Source organism: Malassezia pachydermatis (assembly GCF_001278385.1).
Source record: "Malassezia pachydermatis strain CBS 1879 chromosome Unknown scaffold1, whole genome shotgun sequence".
NCBI classification, from domain to species: domain Eukaryota; kingdom Fungi; phylum Basidiomycota; class Malasseziomycetes; order Malasseziales; family Malasseziaceae; genus Malassezia; species Malassezia pachydermatis.
Genome location: NW_017253138.1, coordinates 519,255 through 536,513, shown reverse-complemented (window position 1 = coordinate 536,513; position 17,259 = coordinate 519,255). Strand labels below are relative to the sequence as shown.

The 17,259-nt window shown below is 49.5% G+C and overlaps 10 protein-coding genes across 10 annotated transcripts; 6 read left to right on the top strand and 4 right to left on the bottom strand.

Annotated features, from left to right (window-relative positions):
* Positions 1-40: 40 nt before the first annotated feature.
* Malapachy_3205 (thymidylate kinase) lies at positions 41-1,788 on the top strand (the record flags this gene model as incomplete). Its single annotated transcript, XM_018137682.1, has 6 exons — positions 41-288; positions 317-362; positions 400-779; positions 805-1,272; positions 1,302-1,389; positions 1,417-1,788. The coding sequence occupies 6 exons, from the start codon at positions 41-43 to the stop codon at positions 1,786-1,788; spliced, it is 1,602 nt and encodes a 533-aa protein (XP_017993688.1).
* Positions 1,789-1,809: 21 nt separating this feature from the next.
* On the bottom strand, positions 1,810-2,705 carry Malapachy_3224 (rna-binding protein; the record flags this gene model as incomplete). The annotated part of the gene is made up of 3 exons (XM_018137701.1): positions 1,810-2,465; positions 2,499-2,636; positions 2,672-2,705. 3 exons carry the CDS (start codon positions 2,703-2,705, stop codon positions 1,810-1,812), a joined length of 828 nt encoding a protein of 275 aa, XP_017993771.1.
* A 147-nt stretch (positions 2,706-2,852) lies between these two features.
* Positions 2,853-3,325, top strand: Malapachy_3233 (prefoldin subunit 1; the record flags this gene model as incomplete). Its single annotated transcript, XM_018137710.1, has 4 exons — positions 2,853-2,885; positions 2,920-3,086; positions 3,116-3,212; positions 3,242-3,325. The coding sequence occupies 4 exons, from the start codon at positions 2,853-2,855 to the stop codon at positions 3,323-3,325; spliced, it is 381 nt and encodes a 126-aa protein (XP_017993836.1).
* Positions 3,326-3,410: 85 nt separating this feature from the next.
* Malapachy_3187 (protein phosphatase 2a regulatory b subunit) lies at positions 3,411-5,683 on the bottom strand (the record flags this gene model as incomplete). Its single annotated transcript, XM_018137664.1, has 3 exons — positions 3,411-5,449; positions 5,485-5,626; positions 5,660-5,683. 3 exons carry the CDS (start codon positions 5,681-5,683, stop codon positions 3,411-3,413), a joined length of 2,205 nt encoding a protein of 734 aa, XP_017993769.1.
* A 237-nt stretch (positions 5,684-5,920) lies between these two features.
* Malapachy_3231 (hypothetical protein) lies at positions 5,921-6,598 on the top strand (the record flags this gene model as incomplete). The annotated part of the gene is made up of 2 exons (XM_018137708.1): positions 5,921-6,458; positions 6,492-6,598. 2 exons carry the CDS (start codon positions 5,921-5,923, stop codon positions 6,596-6,598), a joined length of 645 nt encoding a protein of 214 aa, XP_017993838.1.
* A 94-nt stretch (positions 6,599-6,692) lies between these two features.
* On the bottom strand, positions 6,693-7,586 carry Malapachy_3183 (casein kinase ii beta subunit (regulator of circadian clock protein frq); the record flags this gene model as incomplete). The annotated part of the gene is made up of 1 exon (XM_018137660.1): positions 6,693-7,586. The coding sequence occupies one exon, from the start codon at positions 7,584-7,586 to the stop codon at positions 6,693-6,695; it is 894 nt and encodes a 297-aa protein (XP_017993765.1).
* Positions 7,587-7,843: 257 nt separating this feature from the next.
* Malapachy_3197 (thiamin diphosphate-binding protein) lies at positions 7,844-8,920 on the top strand (the record flags this gene model as incomplete). Its single annotated transcript, XM_018137674.1, has 1 exon — positions 7,844-8,920. One exon carries the CDS (start codon positions 7,844-7,846, stop codon positions 8,918-8,920), a length of 1,077 nt encoding a protein of 358 aa, XP_017993722.1.
* A 213-nt stretch (positions 8,921-9,133) lies between these two features.
* Positions 9,134-10,024, bottom strand: Malapachy_3186 (inorganic diphosphatase; the record flags this gene model as incomplete). Its single annotated transcript, XM_018137663.1, has 1 exon — positions 9,134-10,024. The coding sequence occupies one exon, from the start codon at positions 10,022-10,024 to the stop codon at positions 9,134-9,136; it is 891 nt and encodes a 296-aa protein (XP_017993770.1).
* A 288-nt stretch (positions 10,025-10,312) lies between these two features.
* Positions 10,313-11,215, top strand: Malapachy_3199 (cytochrome c; the record flags this gene model as incomplete). Its single annotated transcript, XM_018137676.1, has 1 exon — positions 10,313-11,215. One exon carries the CDS (start codon positions 10,313-10,315, stop codon positions 11,213-11,215), a length of 903 nt encoding a protein of 300 aa, XP_017993716.1.
* Positions 11,216-15,396: 4,181 nt separating this feature from the next.
* On the top strand, positions 15,397-17,190 carry Malapachy_3227 (hypothetical protein; the record flags this gene model as incomplete). Its single annotated transcript, XM_018137704.1, has 1 exon — positions 15,397-17,190. One exon carries the CDS (start codon positions 15,397-15,399, stop codon positions 17,188-17,190), a length of 1,794 nt encoding a protein of 597 aa, XP_017993774.1.
* Positions 17,191-17,259: the final 69 nt, after the last annotated feature.

The following is a 17,259-nucleotide window of genomic DNA, read 5'->3' as shown; positions in this document are numbered from 1 at the left end:
GTTGGCTTCGACGCGCGTCGTCACGCGTAGTTTGCACGTCATGCACGAGTACAAGATCGTGATACCCGTACCTGGGAGTACCGAGGAAGCAGCTGCACAAGGACATGGTATCCATGGTGTCTTGCGCGTGTATGGTCAACCTGAAGAGGCGTCTCTGCCTGCCAATGGCTCATGCGAAGGCAAGCCACTGGCCATCTTTACACATGGTCTTCTCTCGCACAAGAACGCGCTTTTCTTTCGCCCTATGACAGGGATGGTAGGCATGGACTCCTTCCGATGGGATATGGTGTATGTACGCGGACAATCTCATTTGCAGTGGCGAAGGTGAATCTCCTGGAGATTGGAAAGCTGGTGATTACCCTGTACGTTTACCATGCCTTGTTGTGCTAATTGTGTCAGCGCTCCATTGAAATGCTTCGTCATGTGGTTGACTACATTACGAAAAGATTTGGATATCACATCGATTTGATGGTTGGCCACTCTAAGGGTTGTGTGGTAACCTCAGCCTATGTGTCTCAGTACTGCTCTTTGGGTGCCAAGCACCGGGGTCATCGGCCTCCGCGCCGTATGATTTTGTGTTCTGGCAGAATTCGCATGGAAAATCTGCGCCGCAAAGATGCTGTTTTTAATCCTCAATTTGAACGTCATGGTCACGCTGTCATCAATGTCAAGGTCCGTGGTGTGATGAAGGAATACCGTATATATCCAGACGATCATGAGTCCCAGTGCAGTTTTCCAACGCGTCAATATGTGCAGCAAATTCCTCCTCATATCCGCATGTACGTATGACGCAATTGACTCCAGTTTTATTGCGCATGGTACTCTTGACGAGGTGGTGCCTGTGGTAGATGCTGGCGATATGGTCAGTGTCCTAACATCGCATCCATATCGTCAACCTGGCACCGTGCATCTTGAGCTCATCGAAGGTGCTGATCATAACTACCGTGGAGAGTACAATGATATTCTTCTGAAGAAGGCGCAGCAATGGCTCGAATCAAGCGCTCTCGCCTTGGAGACTAGCAAACCTACCACGGCTGTACCTACACCTGTCGGTGTGCGCCGCGGTGCTTTGATTGTAGTGGAAGGCCTTGATCGATCTGGCAAGTCCACTCAAGTGGAACGACTTGTCCAACGGTTGCAAGCACAACTTGTCAAGTTCCCTGACCGTACCACGTCGATCGGCACGATGATCAATTCATACTTGACGCAACAATCAGATGTGAATGATCAATCCATTCACCTGTTGTTCTCTGCAAACCGTTGGGAAGTTATGTACGTGCCTATGTATCGCTAACGCGAAGTACATCCATACTTAACGCTTTACGGCGGGGACAGAATGTGGTATGCGATCGTTATGCTTTCTCTGGCATCGCTTATTCGCGTGCTAAGGTATGTACAGCAGCAAACTTACGGCAGGGACTTGACCTCGAATGGTGCATTAGTCCGGATGTCGGCCTACCCATTCCTGACCTGACATTGTTCTTGGATGTGGATGAAGCTACAGCTACAAAGCGCGCTGCCTACGGCGAGGAACGCTACGAAAAGCGTGCGTTCCAGAGACTTGTGCGCGAGGCCTTTTACAACGTGGAAACACTTGTGCGTTATGCGGGTGCCACTTGGGTGCGGATTGATGCTGGTGCCTCCATTGATCAGGTGTCGGAGCAAATCATGTCTCATGTGACAAGGACATCGGAGCATCTTCCTACCAACCTTATGACCCTGAGTTTGGATGTCATGCGTCCCGCCTTGACCTTTGTACCCGACGCCAATGAAAAGGCTAGTTTGTAGCTATTGACGTATGCACTATATTTACTGTCCAAATTGTGCTTTCAGCTGCAAAATGCTGGCTTTTTGGTCAGGGGGGAGTGCATTGATTTGCTCCGGTGTAAGCTGTAGCACCTGCTGAAGCAATACCCGTTGTTGCTCATCCAGCTGAGGTGGTGCCGATGGCATTGGTGGCATAGAGGCTGGCGTTTGTGCTGGCGCTGCATGAGATGGAGGAGCAGCAGGTGGGACGGCGGTAGGGGCGTGTGCTAGAGTGGGAGGAATACCTGGCCCTCCCGTTGTATCATGCAAAATACGTTGCACCACGGTCGGATCTACCACATTCATCATTAGCATGGCATGGAAAACAGCATACGACAGTTGTGGGTTGGCAGCCAGGAGTTGCCGCGCTTGTTCTGGTGCACTCGTGGTTAGCGACTTCATTTGTGTGAGAATATCCATGAGTTGGTTTGGTGGAAGTGATGCAATGGTTTGTGTGATTGCATCTGTTGATGAAACGCCAGGCATAGGCATAGTTCCAGCTGGCAGCGGAGGAGCACCAACAGGCGTTCGTCCCCGCCCATCGCCTCGTCGCTCATTGTCTTGCATAGGGTCTGCATCAGCGAAGTCCAAGCGAAGAGGCCGTCCACCGACTTCTACTTCGTTCAAGTTCCGCACAGCTGAGGCTGCTGTTTCCGCATCTAGAACATGTTATCAACGCGCGTGCCACTTACCCTCGTATTCGCAAAAGCCATAGCCTTTAAATTTGCCTTGTTCACGGTCATTTACCAATCGGAAGTCGACTACGCGTCCCACCTCAGAGAAAACCTTAATGAGCTGTTCTTCTGAAATGTCATAGGGTATATTCCCAACTACACGTATCAGTGATTTCCTTTCGTACACGTACCGAATACAACGTTGGACCCCGTGCGTTTCGACATCGCCAATGCAAGGAGTACGACCGTCGTGGAGGCGCGTGTCTGGAGGCCCTGTTGAATCACGTGGATCTGGCCACGAAGCAGCGTCGCGCGTCTGGGCGGCTTCGTGATCCATCGCTCTACGGCGCGTGTGGACAAGCGATAGTCATCATGGCAACTGCAAAAGAAGATTCTATCCCTGTGGTACGTGATTTGTGCAATACTCATATCTCTACAGCTCTTAAATTCTGTACAAATGCGTTTGTCGTCGTCACAGCGACAGCTCAGCATTGTGCGCGCACAAATGTCCAACCGTATTCGCGAGGCTAAAATGCAGGAACTTACGATCGAGCAACTGAAAGGCCTAGGCAATGAAACCCGTGTATACAAGGCAGTGGGGAAAATGTATGTTTTTCAAATACTTATGCATCCAGGTTTATGCGCGAAGACTTTGACGACGTCTTAGCAGAGGCCTATCGCAAGCGCGACCAGGCAATGGAAGAGACACAAATGCTCGAAAAGAAAAGCTCGGTATGTGTGTACGTCTCCTAACTCAGTAGTTCTATGAGAAAGAAGCAACAGAAGCCAAATCACACCTAACGGACCTTGTCAAGTCCATCGAAAAAGCCAGCACACCACCTTGAAATAAGCTATACCCTTTTCTACCATATAATAATTTATTCATTCCTATTATAGAGACCGCATCTCCCTACACTTGCCATGGCTCGCTTATTCGATATAGGAAGGTACAATATGGTCTGCCAAGTCATGCAAGATGCTTTGTTCCGCATCTTCAAACTCGCCTGTATGCGACGTGCCAGCTGTGCTGTTTGGTGATAGGTCGTGATCATCACCGAACGAGGTATCATGGGCAGGGGATACAGGTCTATTGTCTTGATTGACAATATCAACGCTAGGTCCTAGACCATGAACAACGCCTGATGATGATGCGAGGCTCAGTGCAGGTGGCGCTAAACCAGCTAACGAATTCGCCAAGGGAAGCATACTGGCAAATGCGCCAGACTCCTTGGCGCCAGGGGAGCGCTTTGTTGCTCGAGAAGCTGGATTTCTATCCAAAGGTTGTGCTGATTGAGGAAGGGACATGCCATGCTTCTTAGAATTCCGAAGTGCATCCGCACGAAGGCGCCGCCATGCTTGATCCCGTTCTTGATCACGTTGTTGGGTCATCATAACTTGGTGTTGATGCTCATTTGACACAAGGTCAAAGTACGCTGGGTTTATTTCCATGAACAACTTCAAGGCATTGTATACAAGCGTGTGAATAGTAGGGTTCCAATGCGTCTTGGATGTTTCATACAAGCTCCCAAATACAATGGGCAAAATAACTTGAATGTTATCACCCATAAGGTTGACAATATACTCATTATTCCAGAAATAAAGAGCGCGTTCGGCCACTTGGAAGTGTTGGCTTTCAACACAGCGAGCAAGTTGCTGGAAAAATGGCACTTGGATTTTGACAAAGTCTGTGGGTTCAATAACATCCAACACTTCCTCAATTTCATTCAAGAACATAACTTCTTTTTGAGAATTGGTCTTGGGCCAGAAGCGCAGTAAGCCAAGCATCACCTCTTCTGTGAGGGTACTGTCTTTTTCGATAAATTGTACAACACAGTACGCAAGCTGAGGATGGTACATAGCCAGGCTTTTCACCTTATGGAGAGGGAGAAGAACCCGCGACAAGAACACCTTGTGTTCCTCTTTCAATGGCAAAGCAAAACCGTTGATAATTGAACCAAGAATTTCGAGTAGTTCCGCAATACCATTGTGCCTTTCGGTCTCATAAATAAACTGGAAAAACACGTTGTTGATAGAGCGACGAATAAAAGCACGAAGATTTAAGAACTTTCCGTAGATTCGGTGTAACGTAGTTTTCAAGAAGTCACGCTCCCGAGGATCTTCACTGTCGAACAAGTCTAGCAAGTGCAACACAAATGAATGGTCAATAAATTTCTTTGCCACACTGGTATTCAGGTCTGAGCTTTCGACAAAGCGCAAGAAAAGCTCATACACAAGTTGGAGGTGAGGCCATGCTAGCTCTAAAACTGGCTCATCTTCTTCAGGATCAAATGCTTCACCCAGAGAACTCGAAGGTGGCGGAATCGTCCGGAATAAGTTCGATGCAAACATGTTTACCATTTCGGGATAAATAGGTTCCGTAATCGTACCGCGCTGGGTAGTGATATACTCCAGCATCTCCTGCAATGCTTGTGCCTTAATCTGCTTCCCTGGCAACTCGAGGCTTGCATCAGTGAAATCAAACACGACGCTGCATTGACGGAGTTTTTTCACAAACAAGGAAGTACGCTCCGATGGCATCACATCGGAGAATGGTGGAAGCGCTTCCAAGTTCATGTTGTCCGATGGCTGAATGCGGCTGCTGCGCTGCTTTCTCGGTGGCGTTCGTACGACGGGAATCGTATCTTTCGGTGCCACCATAGGCTGGACTGGTTGACGTGTACGAGCCAGTGCAATAGAAGGCGTCGTACCTGAGCTTGTTGATACACCACCTAAGGAGCTGGCCGATGTAGAAGGGGTGACAGATCCGCTAGGACGAGGCGTTCCCTCAGCGGATGGCACAGCACTCTTGTTCGGCGATGCATGCACTGGTGCACCCATTCCGGCAGGGCGTGGCATCTGCATAGGAGTTGTGGATGATGCGCTTGTAGTGTTGCTCGTTCCTATTTTGCTGGATTGCGAATGTGTTGACGAGGACGATGATACACGGGACGCTGAACTCGCATTGGACGCTGACGTTAGCCGGAGCCATAGAACCTGTACATACCAAAAGAAGAGGAGCTGTGATTCCTACCCGAGCCTGAAAGGAAGCTTCGTGTTGGTGTGTCTTTCGTTGGCGGAGCTGGTGCCGCATTGGCGGCATTGTTGTTACGATTCTGGCTGTCTGAATGCCGGGATCGTGAAAGGGCCTAAACATGAGATTAATTTAAAAAAAAACGTACCATAGCCTTTTTGAGGCCCTTCATAATGCGTCACAAGTATGCTTTAGAAACCTGTAACTTCTGGTATAAGGTCTAGCGCCTGCCGAAATCTTTGGGAAACGACAGCGGGTTTGCGACAAGATGGTGGCAGGCTGTGGCCTAAACCTGGGCCAATTGGGGCCCTGCCCGTTTATGCACCACCGTGCATCAACCTCACACACCTCCATTGGATAATCCACTAGTCTCACGGACCTCTGTGGCTTGTCAGAGTGATCATTCGTTATGGCGTTGTCGATTTTCGTTCCGATCGCGTACATCGTGACACTATTTGCCTCTCTCTCTCTGTTTTCAAAGCTGTACCGTCGCCGTACCCAGAAGCGTTTGGATAGGTTTCAAGCCGCTTCCTCGGCAGACTCAGAGCTGCAAGCTGATCGCGCTATATACAAAGCGCTAGGAGAAATCCAAGAGGTGTATCCTGATGCGCCTGCTAACTCTGAAGAATGGATTGTTCCTCGTGTTACACTGCAGGCCTCGCTTCTTTCGCGTGCTGTAGCTGCATTGCGCCGTATGAGTGAGCTTCGTATGGATAAGCAGGCTCTCCAGACTCTCTTGGACCGTGGCTCCCTTGGTGACGATGCAGCGGTGATGCTGGAGGCCAAAGAAAACGAGGCACGTGCCGAAGCTTTCGAGATCGCTCGTGAAGCTGGCCGCTTTAACCCGAACTGGAGCAAGCTCATCTTTGAAAATGCAAACCAGATCTCCATCAATCTGCAATTCCGGGATGTGCTGATGAACATTTCGAAACAACGTGAGGAAGAAGGTATGTATGCTTGAAACCAGCGACTTACATCAGTGGCCAAAATGCGTCAAATGGGCCTCGAAGTGCCTGAGCTTAAATTTGCTGTTACGCCTACGCCTGCCTCCAAAACGGCAGAATCGTCGAATTCGACTTCTTCATGAACATACCCCCCCTTTATTACTATGGGACTCCGTAGTTGTTAATGGACCTAAATATTCATTATACACACGCACTATGAGACGAGCCTAGGAAGCTTTAAGCCTTGCGCGCTTTGCGTTTCTGGAAGTCGGAAACTTTGTCGGCTAATACCTTTTGCTGGCGTTCCTGCCAAGCCATCAGACGGCTTGTTTCATGGACTGGGAACCCAAAAATACGGGGCACTACACGCTCGAACTGTAGCTGATGAGGGCTTCCTTCATCCATCACAATATCAGTGCCTGTGTCAGTCTCTTCACCAGCGGATAAGCTGTTTCCAGTTTTTCTCTCTAGAGCCTTGGCACGTTCATGCAAAGCATCGGCGGAAACACCTCCATACTGTCTAGGGGCTAGAGGCGATGGGACCGGCATCTTGACAGTTTTGGGAGGAATCAAATGGGGGTATACCATCAGGAGCATGTGAGGGAATGTGGATCCAAAAAAGGCGCCGTCTACAGCACCATGACGCGAGCTCTTTGGGCGATACAAGTCTTCACAGCGTGGACAGAATAGGCGCACAGGGCTTTGGAAGGGGATATCAGATAAACCGATGGGGAGCAATGGCTGCTGGTAGCACAAGACTCGTGGACAACGACCAAAATCACCACGTTTGTACTTCTCCGCCATTTTCGCCAGTCCTCGTGTGGTCACAACGAAGCGAGCGTGGATCAGACCGTAAAGAATGCGTGCTTGCGTCTCAATTTGCTCGCGATGCGTTTCATTGATATGCTCATCTAGCGCATCGGTAATAAGATCTAGCGCATACATATAGTGTTGCACCTCGGCATTCAAGCCAGTCAGATTAAATCGATCAAGGATGTAATCCTCATCTACTTCGCAAAAGTATTCATTCCCTTTGGTCGATAGGAACCAGGCGATCCATGTGCTAGCAGCATAATCCGATGAGCATGACGAAAGCTCTTCCACTGAGGCTGTTAGCCTTACAACAAGCATACATACTGTCTTCGTGCGTATGTCCGTGACGCGGCCGATTTCCAACGGTGACGACGTGGCCACATCCAATTATAGAAAATGCCCAGAAAGGCCTATTAGGTATTGAGAATTTTTTGGGTTTGTTGGGCGTAGGCGCCCGATCGTGGACGGGGGCAATAACCGACGGGACCTGAAATTCTCTCACAGCTCCCCATTGCTACCAGTGGACCGTGATGATTTCCGCACCTTGGAAGGCTAGCTTGCTGCGTTCTCGCGCTATGGCGTCTGCCATGCGCCCAGCTGCGCTGACTCGTGTTCCGTTCACCATGCCTGTGCGTACTATGGCTTCGGAGTCTGGCCCGCAAGAGATGACGGTTCGCGATGCGCTCAACTCTGCCATGGAAGAAGAGCTTCACCGTGACTCGCGTGTGTTCCTCCTTGGTGAGGAGGTGGCTCGCTACAACGGCGCATACAAAGTAACTAAGGGTCTCCTTGACAAGTTTGGTGAAGACCGCATTATTGACACACCCATTACTGAGGCTGGTTTCACTGGTCTGGCTGTGGGCGCTGCTTTTGCTGGTCTGCGCCCAATCTGTGAGTTCATGACCTTCAACTTTGCTATGCAGGCCATCGACCAGATTGTGAACTCGGCTGCCAAGACGCACTACATGTCTGGTGGTATGGTATCTTGCCCCATCGTATTCCGTGGCCCGAACGGTGCTGCTGCTGGTGTGGCTGCGCAGCACTCGCAGGACTACGCTTCTTGGTACGGTCAGATTCCTGGTCTCAAGGTTGTGAGTCCGTACAGTGCTGAGGATGCGCGCGGTCTCCTCAAGGCGGCTGTTCGTGACCCGAACCCTGTTGTATTCCTGGAGAACGAAATTTTGTACGGCCACAGCTTCCCTGTATCGGAAGAGGCCCTTTCGGAAGACTTTGTTATTGAGATTGGTAAGGCCAAGGTCGAGCGTCCTGGTAAGGATATCACCATTGTGTCGCATACTATTGGTGTGGACCACTCGCTCAATGCTGCTAAGCTCCTGGAAGAAGAGGGCATCAGCGCTGAGGTGATCAACTTGCGCTCTATTCGTCCTCTTGACATTGACACGATTTTGGCAAGTCTCAAGAAGACCAACCGCTTGGTGACGGTGGAGTGCGGTTTCCCTGCCTTTGGCCTGGGTAGCGAGATTTGCGCCCAGATCATGGAGACGGACGGCTTTGACTACCTCGATGCACCAGTGGAGCGTGTGACAGGTGCTGATGTCCCGACGCCGTACGCTCACAACTTGGAGGACCGCGCTTTCCCTACCCCTGAAGTGATCGCACGTGTGGCTAAGCGTGCGCTCTACCGCGTATAAGTGAAGGGATCAAAGTAAACCCACGCTCTGGTCTCTATGTCATATAACGAACTCTCACAGCATGATTGTCCATATCCGTGTAGTGAGTATATGATCGAATTCTCTTCCTTGAAATTTTCATCCTTGGGAATCATATCCGTTTAGATGCTTTTCAATTGACATTATGGAAGCTATCAACGGACAAAGAGGGCAGTTTCTCTAAGAGCTACCCATTTAGTTCGTCGCCGAGCTAATGTAGAACCACTTGTCAATGCTCGGGTCAATTGGCGCCGGGGGCTGCGGGTTCGCAGCCGGAATCGAGGTGGCCGCAGCGTCAGTGGCAGCGACGAGGTTCTTGCTACCCTGCACGGTCGAGTTCTCGAGACGGATATCACCAGCCTGGGCCTGGCCAGTGATGAGACGGCGCCAAGCCTCGTGGCACTCGTGAATAACCTCTGTAGCGTAGTTACGGTTCTTGGCCTCACCCGAGAAGGCGAACTCGTTCTCCGGCTTGCCGTCAGGGATCTTGTAAATACGGAACCACTCGTTGGTCGCACGGATCAAGCCCGGAAGGTGCTTCTCAACGTCCTCAATATCGTTGAGCTTCGAGGCGATCGGGTCGTTGACGTCAATCACAATCACCTTCCAGTCAGTCTCACCCTCGTCCAGCAGGGCCATCACACCGAGGACCTTAACCTGCTTGATCTGACCAGTGTAGCCAACCTGCTCACCAATCTCAACGACATCGAGAGGGTCGTTGTCACCATTAGCCTTGGTGTCAGGGTGCGAGAACGACGGGTCCTCCCAGGTCTGCGGGAAAGCACCATAGTTCCAAATGTAGCCCTTGTGCGGGAACGAGTTGCGCACAAAGCGCAGCTTACCCTTCTTGGTGTCCTGCTTGAAGGGGTTGAAGGCATCCTCCTTGCTAATCTCCACCTTGGCGTTGGTCCAGCGGGGAATCTCAACGATAAAGTTCAGAATACCGTTGGCTTCATCAGCATACAGCGGCACATCGTGGAAAGGCGACAGAGGCTGGCCAGTCTTCTTCGACTCGAGGTAAACGCGGTACTCAAGGGTGTTGGGAGCGCCAACAACGCGAGTCTGGATATCCTGAGCAGAGGTCATTATAGTATTTGATTTAGTCAAGATCGAAGCGGTTTGTTTCAATCGTCTTAACACTGAGGAAGTGCGTGAGAGCATCCGCGGGAGCGCTGCTCCTCACCCATCTCGAACTCAGAAGCCCGGCGCACGGGCGTCATCACGTGCGTCGCCAGCGCTTGCGTGCTTTCGGCCGAAATATTCTTCGAGAATGCGCGAATGTAAATCAGCCGGATGTGATAGGGTGCCTGTGCCGGAAGGTACTAAAGAGGTCCTAGCTCCCGGGGTTAATTTCTCTTCCTACCACCCATTACCATGGCTCAGTTTGGTGACTTTGATTCTGTCCGCAAGGACATTGAGGCTATCCTTAAGAACAAGGACTACGATGATGGTTCGATTGGTCCGGTCATTGTCCGTCTTGCTTGGCACTCGTCGGGTACCTACAGCAAGGAGGATAACACCGGTGGCTCGAACGGTGCTGGTATGCGCTACGAGCAGGAGGGTACCGACCCTGCCAACGCTGGTCTTGAGCACGCTCGTAAGTTCCTTGAGCCCATCAAGGAGAAGCACTCGTGGATCACTTATGCCGACCTTTGGACTCTGGCTGGTGTGACTGCGATCAAGGCTATGGGCGGCCCTGACATTCCATGGAAGCCGGGCCGCACTGACTTCACTAACACGAAGTTCCTGCCCCCGCGTGGCCGTCTCCCTGATGGTGCTCAGGCCCAGGACCACCTCCGCCACATCTTCTACCGTATGGGCTTCAACGACCAGGAGATTGTTGCTCTGTCGGGTGCCCACAGTCTCGGTCGTTGCCACTCCGACCGCTCGGGCTTCGATGGTCCTTGGGCCGTGAACCCGACCCGCTTCTCGAACACCTACTTCAAGCACTTGCTAGAGCTTAAGTGGGAGCCGCGCAAGTGGGACGGTCCGTTCCAGTACTCGGCCCGTGCACCGGGTATGGATGAGGACGATGAGCCCCTCATGATGCTCCCCACTGACTACGCTCTGATTCAGGACCCCAAGTTCCGCGAGTGGGTCGAGAAGTACGCCGCTGACCGTGACCTCTTCTTCAGCGACTTCACGAAGGTGTTCGCTAAGCTCATTGAGCTTGGTGTTTACCGTGACGAGGATGGTATTGCTCGCTGCGACAAGCGTGATGCTAAGGGCTCGTACATTTCTGCTCCTCCGATGTCGGGCACTTCGACCAAGCTTTAAAGAACTCTTTTCAGCTTTTAACTCGTAGAATTTTATTGTTAAGCAATATTACTCTTACATACAATATCACCATGACCCCAGTCTAAGGGCTCCTGAAATTATGTAGAGTATTCCTTCTCTGTATACCTAGGGACTGCAATCTGCATATTCATGGCGACATTTTGCCAAGCAACTGAAATACCAGGTTCGTCTTTCTGCTTCAGACGCACGGATACCGTTCCACGCCAAACGCGTCGAGATGTGGAGGTGTTATGCACAAACTAGAGTTTACTCCTACTTCCCAAACACGGTGCTTTGGGCGGCAACTGGACAGACCCTAAGGGCGCCTGGCATATGGACTGTAGTTGCCAAACAATAACACGCATCGCAAGATCATCACATATTGATCTTTCTGTCGAAGACTGATTATGTCGGGTCTAGGGATCGAGCTTAATCAGTCTTTCCATGCGGATGTGCCGGCTTGTGACTCAACATCGCAAAATATTCCCCCTGCCAAAACGTCCCGTCGTCGTGCTAATGTTCGGAGAAGATTTGGTGAGGATATTACATCGAAAGCATCACAAGCGCAACTACCGTGCATGCCACTACGCGAGAACAAATCTGCGTTGAACACTTCTTCGCAGCCTTCTCCTGTGTATGTTATGCAGCACCCCTTGCCAGCGAAACCTATTGTTGACTGGTCTACAATGGATAATGTTAAGCATGCAAGTGCTACACTTCGTGTTGAGACGCCAAGTGATACCGATTCGTCTCCGGCATTTACACATGGTCAGCCTCCTCTGATTCAATGCACACCTATTAAACAAACGAACTCACGATCAACTCTATCACTTCCGGCCTCGTCCACCCCATCTGCAGGCAATATGGTGCATGTTTTGCCAGCTAAACCACAATTACCCTCTCTTTTCCCACCTGAACGTGATGATCGTGTCGGTATAGAAGTATTTTTGGAAAATGACGTGGCTGTGGAAGGTGGTTGTGTTCATGGTTGTGTTCGGCTTTGTGTCCCCGATTCTACGGATCCATCTACTGCGATGCTACTTGCTCAGCCACGCGTTAGATTGATTGGGTTTGAAACGCTTCCAGACGATGAAACTCGACACATATTTTATCGCCATATGTCTGTTATTGATGGTGATAGGAGCGCTGATGGTCCCACTGAGCCCTATGTTCTGCATGGCTCCCCAGAGTTTGCCAAATTAGAAGGAGCTATACAGAGTATGCTTCCATGCTATGCATCACTACCTGATGCTGATGGCTTCTATTTGGGCAAAGGAGGCGAGCATGTAATCCCGTTTACACTTCAGCTGCCGATGGACCAGGGAGCAAAGGGTGGATATAAGAGCGCAAATGCAGAGGTTGGATACATTGTTATTGCTTCTGTACGTGTTAAAGCGTTTGGTGAACAGTATGGAGGCGTGTCACATTGTTTCCAGCGCTTAAATTTATACCCTTACCTTAACCCTACGGCGATTTTGGCCAGCTCTTTGGTTCCCATTGTGTCTTTTTCTGATTCAACTGAGGCTCAGTCTCGTAAAATCCAGCTCGCTTGTTCTTTACACCGCGAGACGTGGATTGCTGGCCAACGTGTCTATTTCGATGCCAGCGTTTTAAACAATGGTCAAAATATGTTGAATATCCTGCGAATCGCATTGGTTCAAACGGAGAAAATATACCACTCCCGTGGCTCAGCCTCGTCTTTTCCGCTAACTGTGTCATCTACGAGCAATATTATCATGGATGAAACTTTGGCTGCTAGCAATAATGGGCATTGGTGGACTGGGGCCCCATGCGGTGTACCTGTCCATTTTGCGCATTCTATTGTCATTCCAAGTGATGTTATCACCGTTGATAAAAGCCGTCATGTGGATGTACAATTCTCTCTTCGCATCGGTGTCGGAGCTGATACCTCTACGCTTGTTGAAGTTGATTTGCCTCTTCGCATTGTCAACTTTGTGTCATTAGATCCACCACCACCACGGAAGTCCTGGATGGGGGGGCCAGGTCTATTGGGTCTATCAAAACAAAGTCAGTCAGATCAACATCAAATGATTGAGCGATTGCGAAAGATGGAATCACTGAAGAGTCCCAGCTTAGCCTGTGACATAAACTATCTGTCACCTGACACTCATCTGCCGAGGAATCCTCGAACTGCTCATCATAAGCGATCTTTGGTGTTCATTAATAGTGCAATTCGGAGTGCCACAGCAAGACACACGTCGCCTTTGGCATTGCAAGATGAATCACCTACAGGCCTTGGCATTGGACTTGCATCGTCCGCTCCCAGTTCAGCCGCTTCCACACCACTGAATGTAAAAGAGCGCTTACTTTTTGGCCCGTCCTTGCCAGCGCTTGAGATTCAACGTCCTTCTTCTACTGATGCGGACGCATCGTTACCTTTAGGTGATGAAACTATGGATGACTTCGAGCTTTTTTTTGATGGCAGTGTACGAAAATCTGATGAGAACAGTTACTCTATGCAAGTTGCCTGTCATGAGAACTTAGATGCCTCTAACGATGATTCACTTTGGATGCGGGGATACGAAACAAAGGCTATATCACCACAACCTATCTCTACGTCAGTTACGGCACCATCGACACCCACTCGTGAGAACTCTGTGTCGGTGAGTCGAGGCACGGCTAGTGTCCCTCGCATGCCCACGTTGAAATACTCCAATGTTTCTGAAAGGTCATCACCCTTAAAAGCAAAATCAGTTGGCCGCTCTTAAAGGGGTACTCGTATACCTGTATCACATATGCATGCTGTCTAGAATATATGACTGGACGATATTTGACAGGGAGTTGCATGATGCAGAAATGTATCCTGGTTTTATCATTTGAATGACATTTGTTGAATTTGGGCTTGTCGCTTGTTCCTGATGTACATCGTACCTAGTTCACCCAATGGCTAGTTTATTTGGTGTAATTGACACATTTAGACACACATTTGTAAGCAATCTGCATAAAATAAAACGTTGACTTTATGATTCCGAATTCAGAGATACTGCTTATATAATTTGCTCCCTGGTCCTGACAAGATGAAAGTAACAATTGTTGTCCTAAGAGTTATCCATCTTACAGCCAGCGAAAGAAAAAAAAAAAATACTCTTTTTGTTATCCCTAAGTACGAGAGTCTCTCCATGGTGATGAGTGCACAATCTCATTCATTCGGCGTGGGAACCTCACACCAGACCTCGTTTAATCAAACGGAGTGGCCTTCCGTGAGAGTTGACGTACGGGAACATGAGCCAAAGTTGAACTTGAATCCGGCGAGCTTAAATGGTGCTGCTGCAGTCCCTAATTTATCCCCAACAGCTTGCAACATATTCGGGATACCAACAGGCATTCATCCTAGCACTGTTCCAAATCTGTCGCAAGCGTCTTTGGTTCCTGGAAGTGCCTCCGGTACAATGACTGTAGGGTTGGGAATTCCGTCAACGCTGGACGCAAGCACCTCTGGTATTTCCACCAGATCGAACTCTAACGAAACGAATAAAACCAATTTTATGGTAGCGAAGGCCGAAAAGAGCCCTACCATGTCTCTTAATTCTGCTACAATGCAGCTTCCCGTGGCACAAGAAGCTCAGCCACTCAAGACTGTCGAGCAGGAACAGAATTTATCTACTCCTATACAAAGTCCAGAAGTTCTACTTCCGACTATTGGAGCGGCGATTGATGAACTGGTCCACATTGCCTCTGATGCACGTAAGCATTTTCATGAAGGCCAATTCGATGAAAGCAGTAAAAAAATTGATACACTACGCAATGTTGTTAAGCAAATCGATGATGTGGGTACGACGTCGATGGATTTGGTAAATGACGTAAAATTACGTTCGCGAAATTGTTCGCAAACCACATTTTCTTCTGTGTACACGCCAGAGCACGAGCAACAATTATATGCTGCTGCTGCCTTTTCCCCATCTCGATACTCGGAAGTCCGAAAAAGGAGAAATAATAGCGATATTGCTCCTGCCATTCCTCTCAAGTCGTTTCGTGCAGCTAGTGTCGCTACACGCGGCAGGTCTCACTCTGACCTAACGAACTTTGTACCCCCTTTGGTAACACCCACTCGGGTGAATTCTTCATTGTTATCTCCACCGTTGCCAACAGGAAACTTTGAATTCAAAGTCTCTGAAGGTCCAACGTTTCACCCTACGCCGTTGCAATCTTCTCATTCGCCAATGGATCCACACGATTCCAAGACGGGCACGCCATCATTGGGTATATCGCACCCTAATGATAAGACGATTTTGCCACTATCTGATGCGTCTACTGCAGCCATTCTTGGCACGCACACGTCTGTGGTTAACAGTCCTGTACAAGGTTCTTTGAATTCTTCAGCTCAAAATGAGGGCCAAGGAACCATGGCTTTGGGTCAAAGACCTAATACCTCACTGAATGAACCTATGCAATCTATGCAGGCGCTAAACATGGCTTTAGAGTCTCATACTGGCAGTAAATGGTCGGATGATACCACAAATATACTGCAGCCTTCTATCCAGGTTGCTATGGGGCAGCAGCAGCAAGACCAAGTCGTATTGGATCAACCTCATACTTCTAATCTTGACCCAGCGGCGGATGACCTGTGGGATAATTATGGGTCTACAGACCGTGGTGCTTTGAATACAGATTTGCCTGCTGACCTTCGAGCCCATTACGATAAGATTTTCCATGAATTTCTGACGTGTATTTGTTCCAATGTGGAAGCTAAGGACGACCGTGGTGAATTGATCCACCAAGTATTTATGCCGAAGAAAATGGCTCGTTTGGACGAATCCCCTGACTTTAGGCCTTTCAAATTTCGAATTCAGCCGTTTTCAAATGCCTTTCAATCGGAACTACAGCGCCGTGGCTTGAGCGAAGATGATTGCTCGATGCGGAAGGTAAAGCCATACCTGTGGAGCCACCCATACATCTCGCGATTTAATGAAGATGGTCGCAAATCAAAGTCGAAGGGCAACCATATCTGGAATGTGGAAGCCAGACGACTCCCTAATGGTGGGTGGGAATTTTTTACGTTCATGCCCAAAATTGCTGCTCCGTCTAGCAAAATTGCGTATGTGGGTGAACCATGGACATGGAATTTGCGTATCTGGGATCCACAGTCGTCTGCTTCTGATTTCAAAGTGGCATATTCAGCGACCAAATTGCCATCCTGGTTGAAGTGGGAGGACAATGACAAAGTGTTATCTGGCACACCCAGTTCTCCGTTAGACTCTGGAGACGTCTCCATCATGGCTGTGTATGTGCATCTAGGCCAACTTCATCGGCTAGAGCAATCGTTTCTGTTGCGCGTTGTGGACCGGTCAGATCCTAATGTAGCAAGTCAAGAAGCGTCAAGCGCCTCCGTGCCGGAGATGGTGTCGCCCCCGCTCCCAGCCCAGACGACATCTGCTACATCTCCTTTGGTGGATATTCAAGTGACACCGCTCCCTCAGACCGACAGGCACGAGGTGGTTGATCCGTCTCGTGCCTCAGATGTGCTTGCGTCGTTGAATTTCCCATTTACACCGCCAGTTTATATGGAAGGCTCTCATGTACAGCCTCAATTTGGTCTTGATGCGCAAATGATGCAAAATCGCGCTATTATGGAACAGCCTAATGCTGTATTTTCTGAGTCAAGCCAGCAAGTACCGTCGTTTGTCGATAAGACAGCGACCCTTCAACCGGTATTGCCACAAGCAGGGCCGTCTGGCCATATTTCGCCCCCTTTGGCTGATATTCAGTCTACGTCACACTCTACGCCGCTAGCATCACCTGGTATGGTTCCAGGCTCTACCAATACTGTGACCCCTATGATGCAAATGTGGAATGTCATTGATCAGCGCCAGCGAGAGCAGGCCTCTTCGTTTATGTTACTTATGCCGCAGCGTCCACAATCATTTTCGCTGAGTGAACATCCAGGCCAAGGAACGCCTATGTCAAATCTTCCGAATGATATGGGTGCTACGCTGCCTCAAATCTCAAAGCCGTGATTTTTTCACTAATGGATCAAGATACGTGATATGCTTACACCAGAGCAAAGATATTGTTTATATTGTAAT